The sequence below is a fragment of the Ambystoma mexicanum genome, chromosome 1q (assembly GCF_040938575.1).
Source record: "Ambystoma mexicanum isolate Mex_15411 chromosome 1q, UKY_AmexF1_1, whole genome shotgun sequence".
Lineage (NCBI taxonomy): Eukaryota > Metazoa > Chordata > Amphibia > Caudata > Ambystomatidae > Ambystoma > Ambystoma mexicanum.
Window position 1 is genome coordinate 1,293,798,100 of NC_090922.1, and position 20,769 is coordinate 1,293,818,868.

Genomic DNA, 20,769 nt, shown 5'->3' on the forward strand with positions numbered 1-20,769 from the left:
TTTAGACATTTTGACTTTCGACATTATTACATTCGACTTTATGACTATAAACCAGTCTGTCCTGCACTTCCCCACAATACCATATATGGAACTTCCACCCAACAGCCAGTCAGGGGAAGGGACAGAGTCAGGGCTTCCCAGGATTTTGGGAAAACAAGGTAACAGGCAATAGAAAGACAGAGGCCACAGGGGCCATCTTGCCTCCTATCGGGAATCAACTGATTCCAATGGCAGGGGCTGGGTATCCCAAAATGGAGGATACTCGGAGCACCTGTCAAATTCAGCATGGAGCTGCCACCAGCCCACACCCTGCTCTGTGGGCCACACACAGGTGCCCAAAAACATACACTAGGGGTACAGGGTTGTACCCTCACCCATGGGTGCCACAAGGGCATCCCACGGGGGGCTGTCCATCAAACTAAAAAGAGGAAGAGATGCACTGCCAGGAGTCCCACATGGACTCCTGTGCAGAAAATAACACAGAACACACATGGTAAAAGGACTATAGGAAAAGGGCATGGAGGCCCTGTCCCTCCAATGTATTTCCAGCAGCACAGGCAGTGCATAGGGTGAAGAAAGGTGGGCCTACGAATGCCCATTGGGAAGGATTTTGCAGAGGGGCTGCTGAAATCCCATGAGATGAAAGTAAAGGGCCCAGCTGCATAGTTAGGGATACATCACTCAGCTAGATCATCTGAACCATGCTTGGCAACACACCACGGCACATTTGTCAAAACTAGCAATGAAACAAGTGAAGCAGCAGTGTACATCGATTCAAAATACTGATGGGACACCTGCAAGCGTGTAGATTGGTTGTTTCCTTCTCAGTGAGCCATATAGTTATGGGCAATCAGTCAAGGAGGACTCGTGCTCATTGAACATCACGAGCATCCCAGGTGCTTCTCAGGATCCAAGTGTTTTGCTGAAATCCATCCTGCTTCACTGTTCAACAGTGACGTCACTGCAGTTAACCCTCTAAGGAAGTGGTAATTAGTTCTAGTACTGTCCCTTTGTCTCACTACCTAGGGTTGCGTCGGCCCAAACTTTTGTTTGAGGGTAAAAACCCAAGTGATGAAATCTCTCTTTGTGTAAGATTTATATGGAGCAAAACTAGCTGGAAACATTGGAGCACTGTAGGAGGAAAATATAAGATAGACGGGAAGGAAGAGCAGGGAGTGTGGAGGACTACTGCAATGGTAAGTAATCCAGACACGCAGGACATAACTGTGTTTACCTCAGGACTTGTACGCAATGCAGGTCATTGTCAAGGTGATACAGGCTTGTAGGGATAACCAGTGTAGCTGGCTGACGGTTGAGGTGATGTGGCCTTATTTCTTCAGTCCTGTGAAGAGGCAGTCTGGGGCGTGCTAGGTAACTTTCAGCTCAACCAAGGGAAGGTCAGGATTCCAGCATGGAGACTGTTGCCCCATCTGATGAGGTGGGACACCAGGTCTTGTACAATGATTTTGAGGCCTCAGGTAAGGATTGCAAAGTTGAGAGCTGGTATGAGGTGTTCTGGGGTTTCTATGTAATGTGGAGTTTTGAAGATAAAGTCACTGTTTATAATAAATCTGAAGGACTTAGCGATGTATGCAAGCCACAGAAGAGAGTTTTTGGGCATGTTTGGTAGAGTCCTCAAGGAGGAACTCTGTCTTCATAGAGTGCAGTTTCATAAAGATGATTGACAAACATGCTTGATTGAGCACCCTCTTGCTCAATCAAGCATGTTTGTCAAGCATTGTTGAGTTATTTTAATTGATCAGTGTCAATGGAGGAATTAACCTTTAGGTGGAGCTGCGCGTCACATGCATATTGGTGGATCCCACTGCCAATGTTTGTGAGTGGTTGTCAAGTGGTTCCACCTAGCAGTTAAAGATCACTGCAGAGAATTTATATCATCTCGTTGCTGTTCTTGAAATACTAACACCTGACCAGGAGGCATCTGGCTGGCTCTAGAATAGTTACATCAGACATAGGATCATGGAAGGTGATGGCTCAATCAAGGGGCATTTCTGACCTATTCTGTAGGAGTTTCCTCATCTCCGATGTTTACTTATTTATAGATTATATGTATTGAGAACATCATAGCCGAATCGCCAAACAGCATTATCCAGTGAACAAGCATAGAATGTAAGGGACACTGAACAGTAGAGTGAGTAAGAGATAGGAGGAGGAGAGAAAGAGCAGGTGTAAATGCAGGAGTTGAGAATATTAGCCTTTAGAACATTTTGTTTATAAGGAGGAACTAAACAGTTGAGGTTTCAGTGATATGCAAAAGGATATAAAGGAGTTAGAGGTTAATGTCTTCTAGAAGATAAAGTAGAGGGCGAAGGCTTGACTAGCTGTTTTCTCTTTTGGTTTGGGGGATTTACACGTTGAGACATGACTGTCATGCTGTTGTTTGGATGCCACATGCAAGGTTGAGTTTTTGTTAAAGTTACATACCCCAGTGAAGGGGTACCATGAGGATGATTCAGAAAACGATGGCGTTAGCTGGGCTTCCAGAGGGCAAGGTGAGCACTGATAGGGGAATTGCTGTTGATCCAGCAATCTGATGGCATGCCTTTAGTAGGTCCATGGAGAAGTTAGGGAGGCTGACGAGTAAAGCATTTCGTCCATTAAGATTTGTGTGCATCAAACTTTGGACCCCTGTTCTCAGCAATTCTGGGGAGTGCAGGGCATTTTATTTTTCTAAGAATGTGGTGCTGATAAATCCCTACTTTGGCCAACTGGGCGATATGAGATTGTAAGTTTACGTGAAGCCAAAAGACTGTAGGGACGGCATTATTCCTGGAAAGGCAGGGTGCTACTTTGGTTTAAGACGGGTTTGTATGGTGGAACTTCTGGGGTAAATTGAGAGGAGGATGAGTTTGTTTTAAGCCATTTTTGATTTGATATTACAAGAGAAATCACCCAAGACACCAACACCCTACGATGGAAGTATCAATGTGACTGCAGGCCTGTTACGGCTTTAAGATGGCCGACATCTGCTATGCAATAAAAGGCTGGCTTTTGATGCTGACACCAGTCGTGATGGGTAGCTTCAAAGGTCTAAGCATGGACACTTTTAGACCTTTTAAGACATTCGTTCTCAGCTATTGAGCTACTTGCTTGACTCTAGACTACGCTCTGGATGGGAGAGGCGGACAGCAATGTGCCTGGGGGGCACGACTGCCCTGCTGCTCATTTCAATGCACAGCAAGAGCTTTTTTCTCAGAAAGCTCTGTTAATTGGCACCTGTCATGGCCATAAATAGTAGAATTCCTGATGATAAATAAAACCTTGAAGCAACGTTTAAAAGTCTGCATAGAGCTTTCTGGATGATAGCATGCGGGCATTACTTGGGTTCTTGGAACACACATATTCAGTAATGCAGAATAGGCTGGTGTTCAGCACCCTTGGTTCCTCAAAAGCCTCGTTCTCTGACACCCTGCAGCATTCAAGGAGGGTTTTTATGCATTGGTATTTTTAAACATGTATGTTCTTATAACCTCAGCTTCATCCTCAAGACCTTCTTTGAAAGACTAATATAGTATTTCACACTTGGCATACATTTTCATGAACTCACACTTGTTTGGCAGCCGTGACAGGGATTTCATATGTTACATAGTTTTAAATGTCAAGCTCGAACTGAGAGGCCTCTGAAAGCAACGAACATGACCGCCAATCGCCAAATCATAGATAACCTTGCGTGCAGTTCACATACTGTCCTTATTAAAAGTATATTAAACCCTGTTGAACAGCCACAGTTCGCTGGGACGTACCATGTCTTCTCGGGAATTCCATTGTCGAAGGACGCCGGGGCCTTCTCTGACAGGAAAGACTCGCGCTCCGTCTCAACGGGGACGAACGTTATCTAGAAAGCAAAAAAAAACCTGGACATTAACCGATGAAACATCATCTCCTACGCAGCTGCCAAATGGTTGCGCAATAATAATTCAAAAATTTGTTTTTGATAAGGTACGCCACAGATGATAACCATTCTACTTTCGATTTCAGAGCACACATGTTACTGGAGAACTTCCATTTCATTTCTATACCTATAGGATGTCAATTCATGTTTGAATGTTTTGTGACCCATCGAATAGAATATGCAGTTCATGTCGGTTAATTATGTAATTATGGATTTACACGTGAATCCAAAATCCCCCATATACTGTCAGGGTCGGACTGGGGCATAAAATGGTCTCGGGCACCAATGAAAAAGTGGCCCAAAGTTGCAAATGGCTATTTATTCCTTTTGTGACACTGTTTGAATAGTACCGAAGGAGGAGTTTTTAAATAAAATGTGATGTAAATTGTGCATTTTAAAGAATATTTATTCAGCAACACTGGTCAAAACTATTAGCCGCATAGTGAAGTAGCTCATCAAACTGCACCACTTTGACCAAAAAGTGGCCCACTTTGACCAGAAAAACTGGCGCACACCAGCATTTTGCATTTTTGGTTCAGCCACGGGTCTACTGCCCTATACAACAGTCCTCAGCCTGTATACTGTTTATGCGTTTCACCTAGCGTTTGCCATCCATTTTTCCAAAAAGTACATATATTTCTCATTTACACTAGCCGTCATGTTTCAGTGACGTAAACCGAGTAGTGGCACTTTGCATGTTTGCTTATATAATAATTTAAATTTGCGTTCTCAACTAGCACTTGGCACAAAGATTCCCTCACGCAACTAAGCTCTGTTATTATGACCCAAACTGTGAAAAGGCACCGATCATTGCTGTAAGTGTTTGAAAGGAATCCATGACGATAACATGAGAATTGCTGGTATTGAATCGAAGTGTTTTCTTAATTTGTTAGAATGTTCTCAAGCTGGGCTGTTCCACTCTGAGTCTTCAGTTCCTGAAAGTTCCACAAGTACCTTTGTATTTGTATTTGTTTTATTTGTAACGCGCACCATCAAGCCCGGCGGCATCAGGGCGCAACTTGAGCATAGTTACATAAAGAGCATATAAAGATACATAATTTAGGCACAAGATGAGTGTACATACATAATAGTCAGAGCATATATCAATCTACATAATTTACAGAGCAAAGTTTAGAGCGGAAATTTTGCAGGGACATGGAGCCAAAGGTGTAAGCCGGTGTAAGCCGGTCAAAGCTGGTAGGACAGTGGTGTGCAGAGTATGTTTCAAGGCTGATTGATTTTCGTTTTGGACTTGAATGCGCTAAAGGAATCTTCAGATCTAATGGTGATGGGGATGGCATTCCAAAGCTTGGAAGCGAGGATGGGAAAGCTTGAGCCCCCAGTTTTTTGTAGTTTGAACCTAGGGATCGATAAACAGAGGGTCTGGGCAGTTCTTTGAGGTCGGGTAGGCGCGTGGCGGGATAGCCTGCAGCAGAGGTACAAAGGGGCCTTGTTGGCCAAACATTTGTGCTTTAATCTACATACCCTACTTCTGCTGTTGCAATATTGAGTTTCAATATAGTGCCTGCTTTAGTCAGACCAGAGATTCCTAGTGGAAGGGCCAATTCGAGGGCAAAGACTAAATAGATGACTGCATAGGGCAGTTATATAAGTGTACCAAAAATGTAGTGGACCTGTGACTCTGGCGGGGGACAGAGTAGGAAGGAAGGAGCAACTTGCAACTCATTCTGCAAGAGTGGCGGTAATACCGGAACACGCCCAATTGAGTTAAAACGGATTTCAGTTTTTCTCTAACTGATATCCGGTGGTAAAATGGAGAAGTGGGGTTTAACTTCACAAAGAACTGTTCCGGAATGGTGAAAATGGTTGCAAAAAGTAGTGGAGCTGTTTAACACTCCTAACCATTCCCGATCACTTCGACCACTGGCCTAGGGTGCCACCAGCATGAGGTGTCAGATTTATTTTAAAAAGGGCCTACAAGGTGTCACTTTGCGAAGGATGGCCACAATTCTTACACAGTAACCTGCTAGAGTCAGCGGATCCCTACGCAACAAACGTATGCTATGACTATCTCTACCAGTGGTAGCATGTGTATAGCGACTGCGAAAGAAGGCTCATCCTCACAGTGAACAAGTGCAGAGCTATTTCACCACATGCAGTTCGTTTAATGGTTACCATATACCTTTATGGAATATTTGTCGCAAAATGATTTTGTGTTGGCCTGAAGAAGGTATGATCAAGTCAACTGTAACCGCCGAAACAATTGTCACATAACATACTCACTATCACACTCTCAGGTTGGTTTTTAAACCTCCAAAGAAGAATAGCATTTTAGTAAGGAAAATTAATCACATATAAGTTTGTCACCAATAACCACAAATAAGGTCTGGAATTCCACAAGCGGTATGAAATGTGTAAATCAACCAAACAAACAGTATGGTTGTGCTTTATTAATGGGGGTAACTGAGATGGAAACAGTGTTCCAAACATAAAGTTTATCAATACTTAGACTCTTTATCAGAAAATAGCACTTTGAATTATATTGGGTTAGTAAAACTTCATTTTGTGCCAATCCCTTGAATAGTGTTTGCACAACATAGAAATTGCTTTGCAGGAATTATATGGTTTAATTACGTGCTTACGACATAGCAACAGAAGTCGAATGGAATGGCCATGCAATAACTTATTTTGATGAATGATTACAACTCATAAGCACATCCACCTGAAATCTAAATCAAAGAGGTGATAGCTGGAAGGTTTAGAATGAATCTGAAACCTCTGGAAATTGCTCCGGATAACCCTCCAGACCATTGTTCTTCGCTTACCAAGCCATTACAGAAAGGGGAAGGACCCCATGTAAATCAGAATGTCCCACACAAAAAGGGCCATTTCAGCCCAAACTGCTAGGTCACATCCCTTCTGCAGGAGAATGCAAGCATCCCTAGACATGTTTCAGACACCTTGGGCATCATCAGCGATTAGTAGCTTGGATCTCTGGGCGTGGCTGGCACTGTACCCACTTCTGGGCATACCCGTCCCACTCAGGGTGAGAAAGTACAACACAGAGGTGAATTAATCTTAAAGCACTGGCAATTGCTACAGCCACACCGATTGGGACGGGTATGCCCAGACGTGGGTCCCGTGCCTCCTGGGCCTAGACACCCAAAGCTCAGAGCAATGCCAGATGCTAAAATGTATTCTAAACCTTCCAGCCATCACCTCTTGTGTTTTGCTATCGTCCCCTGTGAAGAATTTTGCAGCGCAGGTTCAGCATTCAGCAGGCTCAGGACAGAGCCCGTGGGCCACAGTGAAAGCCTCTGTAAGCCTTTTCTGCTGCCTTCTAGCCAAGAGAACGTAGCCATTCCATTTGACATTTACTGAGGCCCAGAGTACCTACTGAGTTCACAGACCCTGATTGGTGACTCTGGGCCCTCAAATGCCATATACAGGACTGCATATTGCTCCGTGAGCTCTTAGCGGTTTCTTTCTTTAAATGATAGATGGATTTTCCACAGACCAGTGAAGAATCTTAATTAGACCACATTCCAACTTCCCATGCTGATTTGGTGTAAAACATCCAGTGCTTTCCACTTTATGTGAGAGCAAAAATTCATTATTTGAGTTTCGCTGGTAAATACAACTTTTGGAACCACAACCTTATAATTTCCCCCCTCAGGAAGAAACTGCATGAATATTTAAAAAAATATCAGATACAGTATATATTTTCTTTCTAAACTTGTGTGCTGTTTGCTTGAATCTGCTGAAGTTATAAGCATCTGAAAAAGGGGTTTTCCAATGGGGAGTCCAACTTATTCCTAATAACTATGGAGTCACTATGACCATCTCTGTAATATGTATATAAAACTTGTGTTAACGCTGATTGTGGAAATTAAGATAGTCTGGATTTCCATAGTCTATGATCAGAAGCGTGAATAATAAAATAATGATGGTGGTTCCTAGAGTACCTTTTTATTCAATGTCTTCCCACGGTAGTACTCACGGAAAGATGTCAAGGCAGAATTTGAGATTCTGTCCGTGTATTGCAGCCCACCCCAGAGTATCTATGCCTTGGTCAGTGGCAGGAGAAATGAGCCGTGAGAAGATATGAGGATGGGAAAGAGGGGAATACGGTGTTACAGACACAAGGGAGGTAGCGATGCAGTGGAAGGATGATGTTTTGTGTGTGCGGCAAGAGTGTGTTGCTGTGTGGGAACCTTTCCACATTCAGTCTTTCCACTGAGTTCACTGCGAGAAGGCAGTCTTCAGCAGTGAAATCTTCCCCCTGAAGCAAAGGCGGAGCGAGTGCGGCAAGAGTGTATTGCTGTGTGGGAACCTTTCCACATTCAGTCTTTCCACTGTGTTCACTGTGAGAAGGCGGACCTCAGCAGTGACATCTTCCCCCTGAAGCGAAAGTGGAGAGAGTGCGGCAAGAGTGTGTTGCCATGTGGGAACCTTTCCACATTCAGTCTTTCCACTGTATTCCCTGCGAGAAGGCGGTCCTCAGCAGTGAAAATTTTCCCCTTAAGCAAAAGCGGAGCGAGTGCGGCAAGAGTGTGTTGCTGTGTGGGACCCTTTTCACATTCAGTTTTTCCACTGTGTTCACTGCGAGAAGGCGGTCCTCAGCAGTGAAATCTTTCTCCTGAAGCGAAAGCAGAGCGAGTGTGGCAAGAGTGTGTTGCTGTGTGGGGACCTTTCCACATTCAGTCTTTCCACTGTATTCACTGCGAGAAGGTGGACCTCAGCAGTGACATCTTCCTCCTGAAGTGAAAGCGGAGCGAGTGCAGCAAGAGTGTGTTGACGTGTGGTACCCTTTCCACATTCAGTCTTTCCACTGTCTTCACTGCGAGAAGGCAGTCCTCAGCAGTGAAATCTTTCTCCTGAAGCGAAAGCGGAGCGAGTGCAGCAAGAGTGTATTGTCGTGTAGGAACCTTTCCACATTCAATCTTTAAACTGTGTTCACTGTGAGATGGCGGTCCTCAGCAGTGAAATCGTCCTCCTGAAGTGAAAGCGTAGTGAGTGCGGCAAGAGTGTGTTGCTGTGTGGGAACCTTTCTACATTCAGTCTTTCGACTGTTCACTGAGAGAAAGCGGTCTTCAGCAGTGAAATCTTCCTCCTGAAGTGAAAGCGGAGCGAGTGCGGCAAGAGTGTGTTGGTGTGTGGGGATCTTTCCACATTCAGTCTTTCGTGTTTACTGCGAGAAGGTGGTCCTCAGCAGTGAAATCTTTCTCCTGAAGCGAAAGCAGAGTGTATGCGGCAAGAGTGTTTTGACGCGTGGGAGCCGTTCCACAGTCAGTCTTTCCACTGTATTCACTGCAAGAAGGCAGACCTCAGCATTGACATCTTCCTCCTGAAGCGAAAATGGAGCGAGTGCGGCAAGAGTGTGTTGCCGTGTGGGAACCTTTCCAAATTCAATCTTTAAACTGTGTTCACTGTGAGATGGCGGTCCTCAGCAGTGAAATCTTCCTCCTGAAGCGAAAGCGGAGCGAGTGTGGCAAGAGTGTGTTGCTGTGTGGGAACCTTTCCACATTCAGTCTTTCCACTGTGTTCACTGCGAAAAGGCGGTCCTCAGCAGTGAAATCTTTCTCCTGAAGCGAAAGCAGAGCGAGTGTGGCAAGAGTGTGTTGCTGTGTGGGGACCTTTCCACATTCAGTCTTTCCACTGTATTCACTGCGAGAAGTCGGACCTCAGCAGTGACATCTTCCTCCTGAAGTGAAAGCGGAGCGAGTGCGGCAAGAGTGTGTTGCCGTGTGGGAACCTTTCCACATTCAGTCTTTCCACTGTATTCACTGCAAGAAGGCAGACCTCAGCATTGACATCTTCCTCCTGAAGCGAAAATGGAGCGAGTGCGGCAAGAGTGTGTTGCCGTGTGGGAACCTTTCCAAATTCAATCTTTAAACTGTGTTCACTGTGAGATGGCGGTCCTCAGCAGTGAAATCTTCCTCCTGAAGCGAAAGCGGAGCGAGTGTGGCAAGAGTGTGTTGCTGTGTGGGAACCTTTCCACATTCAGTCTTTCCACTGTGTTCACTGCGAAAAGGCGGTCCTCAGCAGTGAAATCTTTCTCCTGAAGCGAAAGCAGAGCGAGTGTGGCAAGAGTGTGTTGCTGTGTGGGGACCTTTCCACATTCAGTCTTTCCACTGTATTCACTGCGAGAAGTCGGACCTCAGCAGTGACATCTTCCTCCTGAAGTGAAAGCGGAGCGAGTGCGGCAAGAGTGTGTTGCCGTGTGGGAACCTTTCCACATTCAGTCTTTCCACTGTGTTCACTGCGGGAAGGCAGTCCTCAGCAGTGAAATCTTTCTTCTGAAGCGAAAGCGGAGCGAGTGCAGCAAGAGTGTGTTGTCGTGTAGGAACCTTTCCGCATTCAATCTTTAAACTGTGTTCACTGTGAGATGGCTGTCCTCAGCAGTGAAATCTTGCTCCTGAAGCGAAAGCGGAGCGAGTGCGTCAAGAGTGTGTTGCTGTGTGGGAACCTTTCTACGTTCAGTCTTTCGACTGTTCACTGAGAGAAAGCGGTCTTCAGCAGTGAAATCTTCCTCCTGAAGTGAAAGCGTAGCTAGTGCAGCAAGAGTGTGTTGCTGTGTGTTCCTGTGGAGTCCTGTGGGGCTCTGAGGCAACGCTGCCCGAGAGACTCGAATCACAGACTGCACATTCAAGTAACTGCTCAGTTACATCATTAGTCCGACTTATTTCCGTACCGTGTATTCCTGATGTCCTGACGTTCTGCAGGAAAGTTATACCCATAATTTATGACTTAAATGTTAAAGGAAATACTCTGCTACGATACAAAATATTGACTTGGGAGGACCTTCAGAGGTAACCTGCCTAGAAGATTCTGGTCATAACCTGCAAGCAGGTTGATGCCCAATTGTTATATTCTGAGGAGTTCCAGCCTGACTTGGAAGGACGACTTAAAGGCACCAGAATTATAATATGCCGCGAGAGATAGAACAAGGGTCTACCATGCTCCACTCTCCTGCAAACCCATCGCAAATGGAATGCCAAACTGAGTATTAGCAAACTCAAATAATATCATGAAGTCCTTGTGCTATGTCACACTCCATGGGCATTTTACTTAAAAACAACTCAGACTATACAGTGTCTACATCCTCAATGAAGCGAGTAATAACCAAGGGGATGACAAACAAAAGAAGATCGCTCATTGACAGCATACTTTGCGAAGGAAGGCTGTTCGACCAAATACAACTGGGGATGGATGGAACTGACACTGACATACAAGAAGAGGCCCAGCCACCATCTAGTGAGGAGGGTATACCAAATCCTACAGAAACCGATGGTCCATCAACCGCCAAGAGGTGGCCGCAATTGGTGGACCCCCCCGAGTCTAGATCTGCCACCGACCCTTCCTGCTCCCAATTCTAACAACTCATTGCCAGACTCCACCTTATAAGCACTGAGTTTTGTCTTGAACTATCTGGTTAGTGTATTTGAATTATTAAAGACAGAGGTCCAAATGCACTAAGGAACCTTGCCAGAACTAACCAGGGAGGTGGGGTTGGGGGCCTGGGAGTCCTCAATGGTGCGTCACACTGGTTTGATGAACTCTTCGATTTTAATGGAAGAACGCTGGTCTCAATCAACAATCTCAACCAAAGTCATATTTGGTTGCCCTTGAACAGGAATTCCAATTAATGAAATATGAGGTAAAAAAAACTGGGAAGAGACCCTAATGGAACAAGAAATAAGACTGAGGATGTCTTCTTGGAGGATGTTCTGCTTGATGACATCCCCTTTTCACAGTCTACTTCAGAGGAATTCATCAGGCTGGCCCAATCGGGGGATGCGATATCGGATATGCCAAAGAAGGCACCAAATGAGACGGGAGACCAGGGATCCGTACTGATGGACCAAGAGTCTGCCTCTACTTCCCATTAAGTGGAGTCAGCCAGTAGTGAGACCCAAGGTCTGCCCCCACATCAAATGAAGTGAGTGGCAGCCACAAGTCTCAAAAAAGCAAGAAACAAAGAGAGACCCAACAAAGCAAAATAACTACTAAGGAAATTCATGAACCTCAGTCCTAGAAACCTAAGAATACAAAACCAACAAAGCAAAAACATTCTGGGAAAAGAACATTCTTGAAGGCTCTAAACAATTCAGCCCGTAAGGAAGCACACGAGGCACTAACCCGGCTTCCACCGCACAAATTGATATGAATGACGAACTACCAGATGACAGACTACGACAATCCAAAATCCAGTCTGGTTTACCAACAAACAAGATTAGTGTGGGTCTGCAAACGGATGACTTGAAAGTGGTGGAAAAGGCACCCCTATGCCTGGCTCCTATTTTTCTAAAGGAGCAAGACAAGTTAGATCAGGTGCAAAAAGCCACAACTAAAATCAGTGGGGTCTCCTCACTTGGAAACACCACATCTGCAACTGACTCAAAAGGTCAAAATAAAGGCGTGATCGTAAATACGCTGGAAGAAGATCCCAAGTCTTCAGAGACAATCAGTGCCCAAGAGCTGGGTGAGATGTTGGCTCCAGAAGAAGAGTTAAATGACAAGAAGGAACCAAGCCCTTTCTCAATACCAAGAATATGGCTGAAAAGGATTGATTCTATTAAAGGTCAAGCGAGCCTGAACAGAGGAAGCCTCTTGGCCATAGCAAAACAAATTCCAGACTCACTCCTACTGTCTTCTCATGACACTGACCGAATACGTTTTCCGTATGATCAAATCACATGCATAGTTGAGGTGGTAATGAAATCCCAATTGGGTGTAAGAGCCATGCTGAATGCATCAAGAGATTTCATAGATCTGGGTCTGGAAGTATCTGCCTCAGTGCCTTTGATCAAGAATAATCAAAGGTTGGGGAAGACTCATAAAATATTGAAGAGTGGGGGGGTCTCTAGAAGGGTGAAAAGGGAGAAGAGATGGGAAGTGGGAGGAGGGATAAGGGCGGAGACAAAAATAAAATCTGGGCTTTGCTGCCGGGAATCCTCACTGAAGTATTCCGAAGTTGAGCAGTGTGGAAGATTTGCTTAAGTGGATGATACCCTTTGAATTGTCAGCTGGAATATGCAAGGTTCCAGTTCTTACAGGGGAGAACAGATGAAGAACTATACTTTTAAATACCATGATTTGATACTCTTACAAGAGACATGGTTGATGGAATCTATGCGGTTAGATGGTTTTACCTCATTTAACCAACTTGCCACTAAAGCAACCGGAGGAAGGCCATCAGGTGGCTTATTGGTTGCCATTTTTAACACTAAGGTAATGACTGCTGAGCAGTTGCCCTCAAAAAAGACTGGGGGCCTCATTACACGTTGTGCGGTAAAAGTCGACATTTACCGGTATGGCGCAATTAACGTGCCCGCCTTGGCAAGAGGGTGCTAATAGCATACCATTACGAGTACGCGGACACGAGCATAGCGCCATGCCGGTAATGACCCTAACGCCATGCCGCTAAATACCCCAAAAAGTCCCTTACCGGCTTCGACGAAAGTGTTGATAGCACCTCCGCCCTCACTCTACATGCAAATAGCAGTCACCGTTAAATTGCGGAACCGGAAATAGCGCCATCGCACAGGAACGGGAAGGAGCACGGCGGCCATCTTTAAAAACACAATCCATTGCCATCGTCTGCTTCCAGGACCTCTTTACACAAGACTCCAACACAAAATCATCCCGGATAGCGCGAAGATGCCCAAGGCTGTCAAGAAAGGCGCTGATCGCCAGCGAAAAGAAAAATTCAGCGATGAGGAGCTGATCATGCTTACTTAGATACTTGCGGCAAATGCCAATGTAGTATTTACAAATGACATGTGGCGGGAGACCCTCGTCAAGAAAAAGGCCATCTGGGCAGAGGTTGCCCACAAAGTCAGTGCATTGGGCACCACCACCCGCACTATCAAGGACTGCCGAAAGCGGTGGGACGACCTACGGGTCCGTTTACGAAACATTTTGGCTGTGAATCGCAAGCTGGCAATGGCCACAGGAAGTGGTGCTGATTCCCCTATAACACTCCGGGAGTGGGAGGAGACCTGCGCCACCACAATTGGTGATGAATCGATTGAGGGTGTCGGAGACATGGAGCATGGTGCGCCCACTTCATCAGATGGAGGTGAGTGTATACATCAAACAATGCATAGTGAAGGGTGATGGGCCCCCCAAGTATGAGTCCATACTCAGGCCATCGATCCAGCCACAAACCTACATGCACGCATCACCACATACACGTGCAACACAGACCCATTCATGAATGACCCACCCGACACCCCCATTACCGGAATCAAAAATAAAGAGGCCCCAATGCATAGAGCGGCATGACGTAAACATTCTGCATAAGGCACGTAGAACCATAAACGATGATATTCCCTATTTTTGTCCCCTACAGGATCACAGACAGACACTGATGAACCGGGCACTGTGACACCTGCTCCCCCCAGCAAAGAAAAAGCCCAGGACACATGAGACAGGGGACACCGCCACCACCTCAAGGGGAACCGGGAGGAGTGATCAGCAGCAGAGGGGCAAAGGCAGCAAGAGCAGCAGTTCTACACGGCCTGAGGCCATGGCTGCTGCAATTGTTCCACCCACGGCAGTGTACCCCATGACATTGGAAACCAGCACGGAGGGCCCGCACTCTGCTGTCACCAGTTCCACTGGTCAGGCAGCAGCCACTGCGCCGCTTTCGGACGTGGAGGAGGCAATTGACGTTCAGAATCAAAGCCAGACCCCCAGCAGACCATGGTCCATTGAGCCAAGCCCAAGGCCATTATCACAATCAGGTAGCCATGTAGAATCAGGCAACAAAACTGTGGAAGGGCGATGGAGCCCTCAGGTGTCCTCACCTGATGCCAGAGGCATGGACCAGGGCGCAGCAGCCACCCCAACAGCTGGACCCAACAACATGACCTTGCAACCATCAGCCAAAGGCAGGTTGAAATCACTGCGCTGGTTGGCCAGCATGTGGCAGAGGCAGCCCGTCTGAGGGATGACCTTAGGTTGTATGCAAGCTAGACAAGGGAGGGCATGGAGGCCTGCACAAACAGGATTTGTGAGGAAATGGCCCAACTTAGGCAGGCCCTCACACGTATTGCGGACGCCATGGAGCGACAATACCCCCCACCACAGGATCAACCGGGCACCTCCTCCTCTGCGAGTTCCCGTCAAGCAAGCCCCCGGTGCCCCTCTCTGCGCACCATGAGGCCAGCAAGAACTAGCTGGCACATGTGGAGCAGGACACCTACACACTATAAGCCTCACATGGGGGTGTCGTGGGGGGATGGGGGAAAGGGTGTTTTTAGGAGTGTTGTGGGGGAGGGGGGAAAGGGTGTTTTTGGGAGTGTTGTGGGGGCAGGGAGGAAAGGGTGTTTTTGGGAGTGTTGTGGGGGGTGGGGGGAAAGAGTGTTTTTGAGAGTGTTGTGGGGGGAGGGGGGAAAGGGTGTTTTTGGGAGTGTTGTGGGGGGAGGGGGGAAAGGGTGTTTGCACAGTTGGGGCCATGCACTTTTTGTTCACATTTTGATCACAATACACTGTTGAAAAGTTGAAACACAGGCTTGGTCTTCATCATTGTGTATGTGTACTTTATTGGGGACAGCGTCCTTTGTGGGCCTCACCACATACATCAGGGCAACAATACCCATCTCCATCCATAATAGTTCTCCCTTGTATCTCATAACAATTGATACATCAGATGCTGACGCACATCGTGTCCCTCCTGGACATCGCCTCTTGCATGTCCTGGCGGACCTTTTCACCCATCCTCATCCCCATCAACATCATCCTCATCTGGTGGTTGCATGTCAATGTCAGGTGGCATAGGCACATTCCATCTGATGCACATTTTGTGCTGCATTACACATGCCATGGTTATCTTCGGCACTTTGTCATGGCCGTACAGGAGAGCCTCACCCGGCCCGCTTAGGCACCAGAGCTGTGTCTTCGAAAGGCCAAATGCCTGCTCTATCACGACGCGGGTACGGGTATGTGCACGATTGTAGTCCTCTTCCTGGCGGTTCTGTGGGTTCCCTACAGGGGTTAGGAGCCACCTCTTCAGGGGATAGCCGGCGTCGCCTGTATGGGGTGAAGAATGGGTGCTGTTACTGTTCACCTCAGGTGCGGCCTGTACATGTCACACAAATCGACTTTGCATTGTGATTCAAAATGCACGACTACCAGCATGCATGCAGACGATCATGCCCGAATCATGTCTCCGACAGCAAATGACATGTCCTGGGTGAGGCCAGGTCTTAGGTGTCCCTGGGCCCAGCTAAATTTGGTACCACACTGCTAGTGTACTGCCATTCCGACATCGATGTTGCCATGCTGTGTGGCATCACTTCAGTGGTGCTATAGGTGTGTGGTTCAATGCTATGGCTAGGGGTGCTACCTTTGCATGCATTCAAGGGCACATTGCTGTTTTGATGTTGTGCTGCGCTGATTCTGTAGTACCATCTTGACGCCATGTTGCTGATTTGTGTGGTATGTGGTGTGGCATGATGTGGCATGATGTGCGATGTGGATGGATATGCAATATTCGGGAACCTGGATTGTACATTATGTTGTGCAGCTCATAATTGCATCTGGGTTCTCCTCAAAGACATTGCAGGCTTCCCTGATGGACATTGGCCTACATCTGTATGTACATTTGTCCTACAGACGACAGTCAACACCCAGTAGGAGTATGTATCTCTCCCCACCACATCACACTGCTATGTGCCTGCCCTGCTACTCACCAAGTAGCCTGGAACGTTGTCCGGCTTGTCGCTCCAAGTAGCGTGGCATGTTTGAACCATCAACCATGGAATCAAGGGTTGATCCGGGAAATCGGGCACAACAATGTGTGATTATCTTCTTAGCGTCATATCCCATTTGGACATTGATGGAGTGTAATTGTTGTCTGCTTTGGTAGACTACTTCATTGTGATGTGGGACCACCAATTCCACATGGGTAGAGTCGATGGCCCTGATGCAACTTGGGATACCTGCCAGTGAATAGAATCCAACTTTGGTTTTTGCGATCTCCTGGGCAGTCCGTGGCAGGAATATGTATTCCTGTGCATGCTTCAGGAGGGCATCGAGTACCTGGTTCAGCGTGCGTGAGGATACTGGTTGTGAGATGCCATGCATCTGCCCCACTGTATACTGGTAGGTGTCTGTGGCCAGGAAGTGGAGCACAGTCACCACCTCCAGTAGAGGGGGGAATGGCAGTTCTGATGTCTATGAGGCTGACAATGTCGTCATGTATCATGTACACGATGCTGGTGATGGTATCCCGGTCCAGACGGTACAGGGTGTGTATCTGCTCAGGGGTTAGGTTAAATGGACTGGCTCGGATCCTGGGGATAGGTGGCTGCCTCTGTGGTATGACTAGGTGCCCTGGTGGTGCTTACTGCGCCTGTCTTGCCATCCTCCTCCTTCTCCTCCTGTATCTCCTTTGTGCTGCCTGTTGTTGTTGCTGCTGCTGCACTGCAATCATGTCCTCCAGCCCATGTAATGCTGCTAGTATTGGAACCATCTTGGTGTGGGAATTGGTGTGTGAAGGGGTATGGTGTGCTCCTTTTGTGCTACCACAGTCTCCATTGCCTCCACCTGTGCTGATTTTGTCCACCTGTGGCAGGTGGGAACACTGCTAGGTTCTGATAACGGGTGGTTCGCGATGCCGGTATTTGTGCCATGCCGGTAAGGGGTTTTGGGGCTTTTCCATGCCGCTATTAGCATGCCCGTCTGGCTTGTGATGCTGTGCTATTAGCGGCATGGCGTTATTTACGGGATCAAGGGTCGTGCGCCCGCGGACTAGCCGCTATTAGTGGCACCGTTCTTAGCGGTGCCACAAATAGCGGTGAGCCGGGTCGTAATTGGCATGGGGATTTAATGATACCGGTATTCCCTTACCAGTAACGTTAAATCCCTACCGCACAACGTGTAATGAGGCCCAAATTTACCAGTCAGGATATCCCTTCCTCAAGATTCCATCTGTACATTTTTGGTACTACTCAATCTATACTGGAGTCCTGCCCATTCCAACCTGAGATCCTTTTTAACATACTTAGCCAACATACTTTCATTGGTACGTATTAGCTATCCTGAGGACAATGTTTTGGTGGAGGCGACTTGAACTCTGACTGAATTGACGCATATGTTCAAACTTCTTTGAAGAATAGAATCTATTTATTGTAAATGGCTTTATTAGTGGGGACGTTCCGGCGGCAAAAACGTGGAGAAGTGGGGCTCTCTTTTTGACTATAGATTACATCATAATGTCAGAATATTTATTCAAGGAATGCAGAGAGTTCACAGTTGTCGAGATAGACACTAGTGATAACAGTCCTCTATCGGAAACCTTTGATTATCGAAAATTGGGTATCAAACAACGCTCTCAGTAAAAGCCGGTCAAGTGGCACAGCGAGAAGAGCGCTCGCTTTGACATCTGTGCAGAGCCTGCTAACGCAGGTTCGAATCCCAGCAGGGCCAAACTCAACCTTTCATCCTTCCGAGGTCGGTCAATAAATGGGCACCACACACCGTGGGTAATAATAAGCAGCGCTCAGATTCCTGAGGGTTCGTAGCGCTATATAAATGCCAAATTATTATTAATTAGTAAATCTGGTTAGAAATCGAGTAGTCATGTTCAAATATAAAGGCGGAAATCTCAATTCTTAATTGGAAGACCTAATGGAGAGATCCAATAGTACGGCTTTGGATCACTTTTCTCATCCGGAATCCTTTGTTGAGCTTCTCTGGGAAATTGATAAACCCGTTGACAAACAAGGGTTTACCCAGGAGGACATACATGATCATGAGACTGCAGCTTGTAAAAGAGCCCTGTGGAGTAACATTTGGAAACTGCAAAGTGAGGGGCTCGGTTTGAAGGATTTCATTAGAGAAAAGAGATCCCTCTGTAATCATTACCATAACTGGTCAAGGACCAAAAAGTTTGAGAGAAGTAATTGGGATGGGCTGACTATGCTAAAAGCTGTCACAGAATCCAACTATCATACATTTTGGGGCCTGAGGCCTAATAAATCTCCCGACACCATCTAGTGCCCAGTCAAACTGCATAACGGAAATTACATGCATAAAGTATTTCTCCAAAGCATTCAGGGAGCTGAACCCATGGAGTAGATGTGTAAATCCAAAGATAAAATGGGAGTTAGACGTAGAAGGTAAAGAGATATAATATTTGATTTGAACCTCTTCAAGATCTAGAGCAGTAGGGCCAAACGGTCTCACAAATGAAATGCTACGGTCTTCAATGGGTCTTTGGACCTTCATTCTTCTTAGCCTCTATAATAGCATCACAAACACCTGTCAATATCCCCCTTCCTGAAGCACAGCAATAGTAATTCCTATATTTAAGGAAGGAGACTGTGGGAATTCCTTTAACTACCGCCCTATTGCTCTGATGGACATAGAGAGTAAAATCTTTGCACGCATTGTCCTGAAGGAATTAGAAAATTGGTCTGAGTAGACAAATATTATATCAAAGTTCCAGACAGGCTTTCGTAAGGGATTGTCAACGTCATTGAATGGCCTGGTCCTAAATATGATAAATACTAAACAAATAAAAAAACAACATTTGTATGGGGTTTGGATAGACCTATCTAGGGCATTTGACACTATTAACAGAGGCAAATTATGGTGCAAATTAAGAGACTGTGGCATTCCGCAGGGACTTCTTGCAATTCAAATTCATCTTCATGAAAATACAGTAATACAAGTCTGATTGGATCTTAAGGGCCATTTATTCACTAAGATTCCAACAAACAAAGGTTTAAGACAGGGATGCATAGTTGCTCCCTGCCTTGTCAACCTCTTCCTAGCAGACCTCTGGAATAAACTAACTTCCCACTCATTAGTTGCTCAAGTAATTGGCGATCTTAAAATCACTGGTTTAGTTATGTAGGCAACGTGCTCTTAATGGATTTCACCCCGATAGGCCTCCAATGTCAAATCGCAGCCTTTACTGATTACGCAAATTACCTTGTCATCAACCCTAGTAAAACCTTCATCATGACATACAATCATATAGCTAAGAAAGGAACGTGTGGCTTCAAGTGGAGGTTGGCAGGTCGGAAATGACCAGTTGTTAAAGAAACAAAATATTTAGGGTATATGATTTGATTGAATCCCTCCATGCTTGCACTAGAAGCTGACCTAGGGAAAAAGGTAATCCAACTAACATGCCAAATGCAAACATTCTGTCTGTATAATGTAGATTTACCCTCCTGCCTCCAATCAAATTTTATAAGGGCAAGGTCATTTCAGTCCTAATGTATGGCATTGAAATTGAAACGATAGCTCTAAAATTAACTGGGTGCGTATAGAGGGTAGTATTTGAAAAGAAGTGCTGAATTTACTGCCATCTTTACCAATGGCTAGGTTATGTTATGAACTAGGTCTCCAATCTTTGCAATCGTATGCTGCAAAAGGATTTCACTATTTAGATCAATCATAAGCCCGCAGAAATGTTCTCTTAATGTTGACATCAGTAGTTTGATGGACAAAAACACCAACATATGTCTACATGAACTAAAACAAGAAGCCTCAGTCCTTTTTCTGAAATATTGCTTATCAGAAAAGGATCTTGTTGATAAGCCACTAAACGTAAAGAAACTTCTAGGCCTAAATGACTGGATGGAGACAAGGGCTTCATTCGTGAATATGAAATGCTTCAAGACCTTTCAAGTTTCCGATAAACCTTTGGGTTACCTACCACCAGGCCTTAGAAAGTTTCCTAACCAACAATGGCGGTCAAATTTCCTTAGAATTTGAATGAATTTATACGTTACCCACGATTTAATATGAAGGAGGAATAAGGGGTTACCGATTGATGGTTTATGTAATTTGTGTGCCCTGAATGTCGAACAAAATGTGAAACATCTTCTTTTGGTATGTACAGGCACTAGCCAACTAAGGGTTGACCATTT

At 45.9% G+C, this 20,769-nt stretch overlaps 1 protein-coding gene across 1 annotated transcript in view; it reads right to left on the minus strand.

The window, feature by feature from the left end:
• BSND (barttin CLCNK type accessory subunit beta) overlaps positions 1 to 20,769 on the minus strand; it is a 196,401-nt gene that overhangs the window by 121,428 nt on the left and 54,204 nt on the right. Inside the window, exon 2 of the mRNA XM_069642117.1 lies at positions 3,765 to 3,856. Coding sequence (XP_069498218.1) covers positions 3,765 to 3,856 — 92 coding nt within the window. The remainder of the gene's footprint in view (positions 1 to 3,764; positions 3,857 to 20,769) is intronic.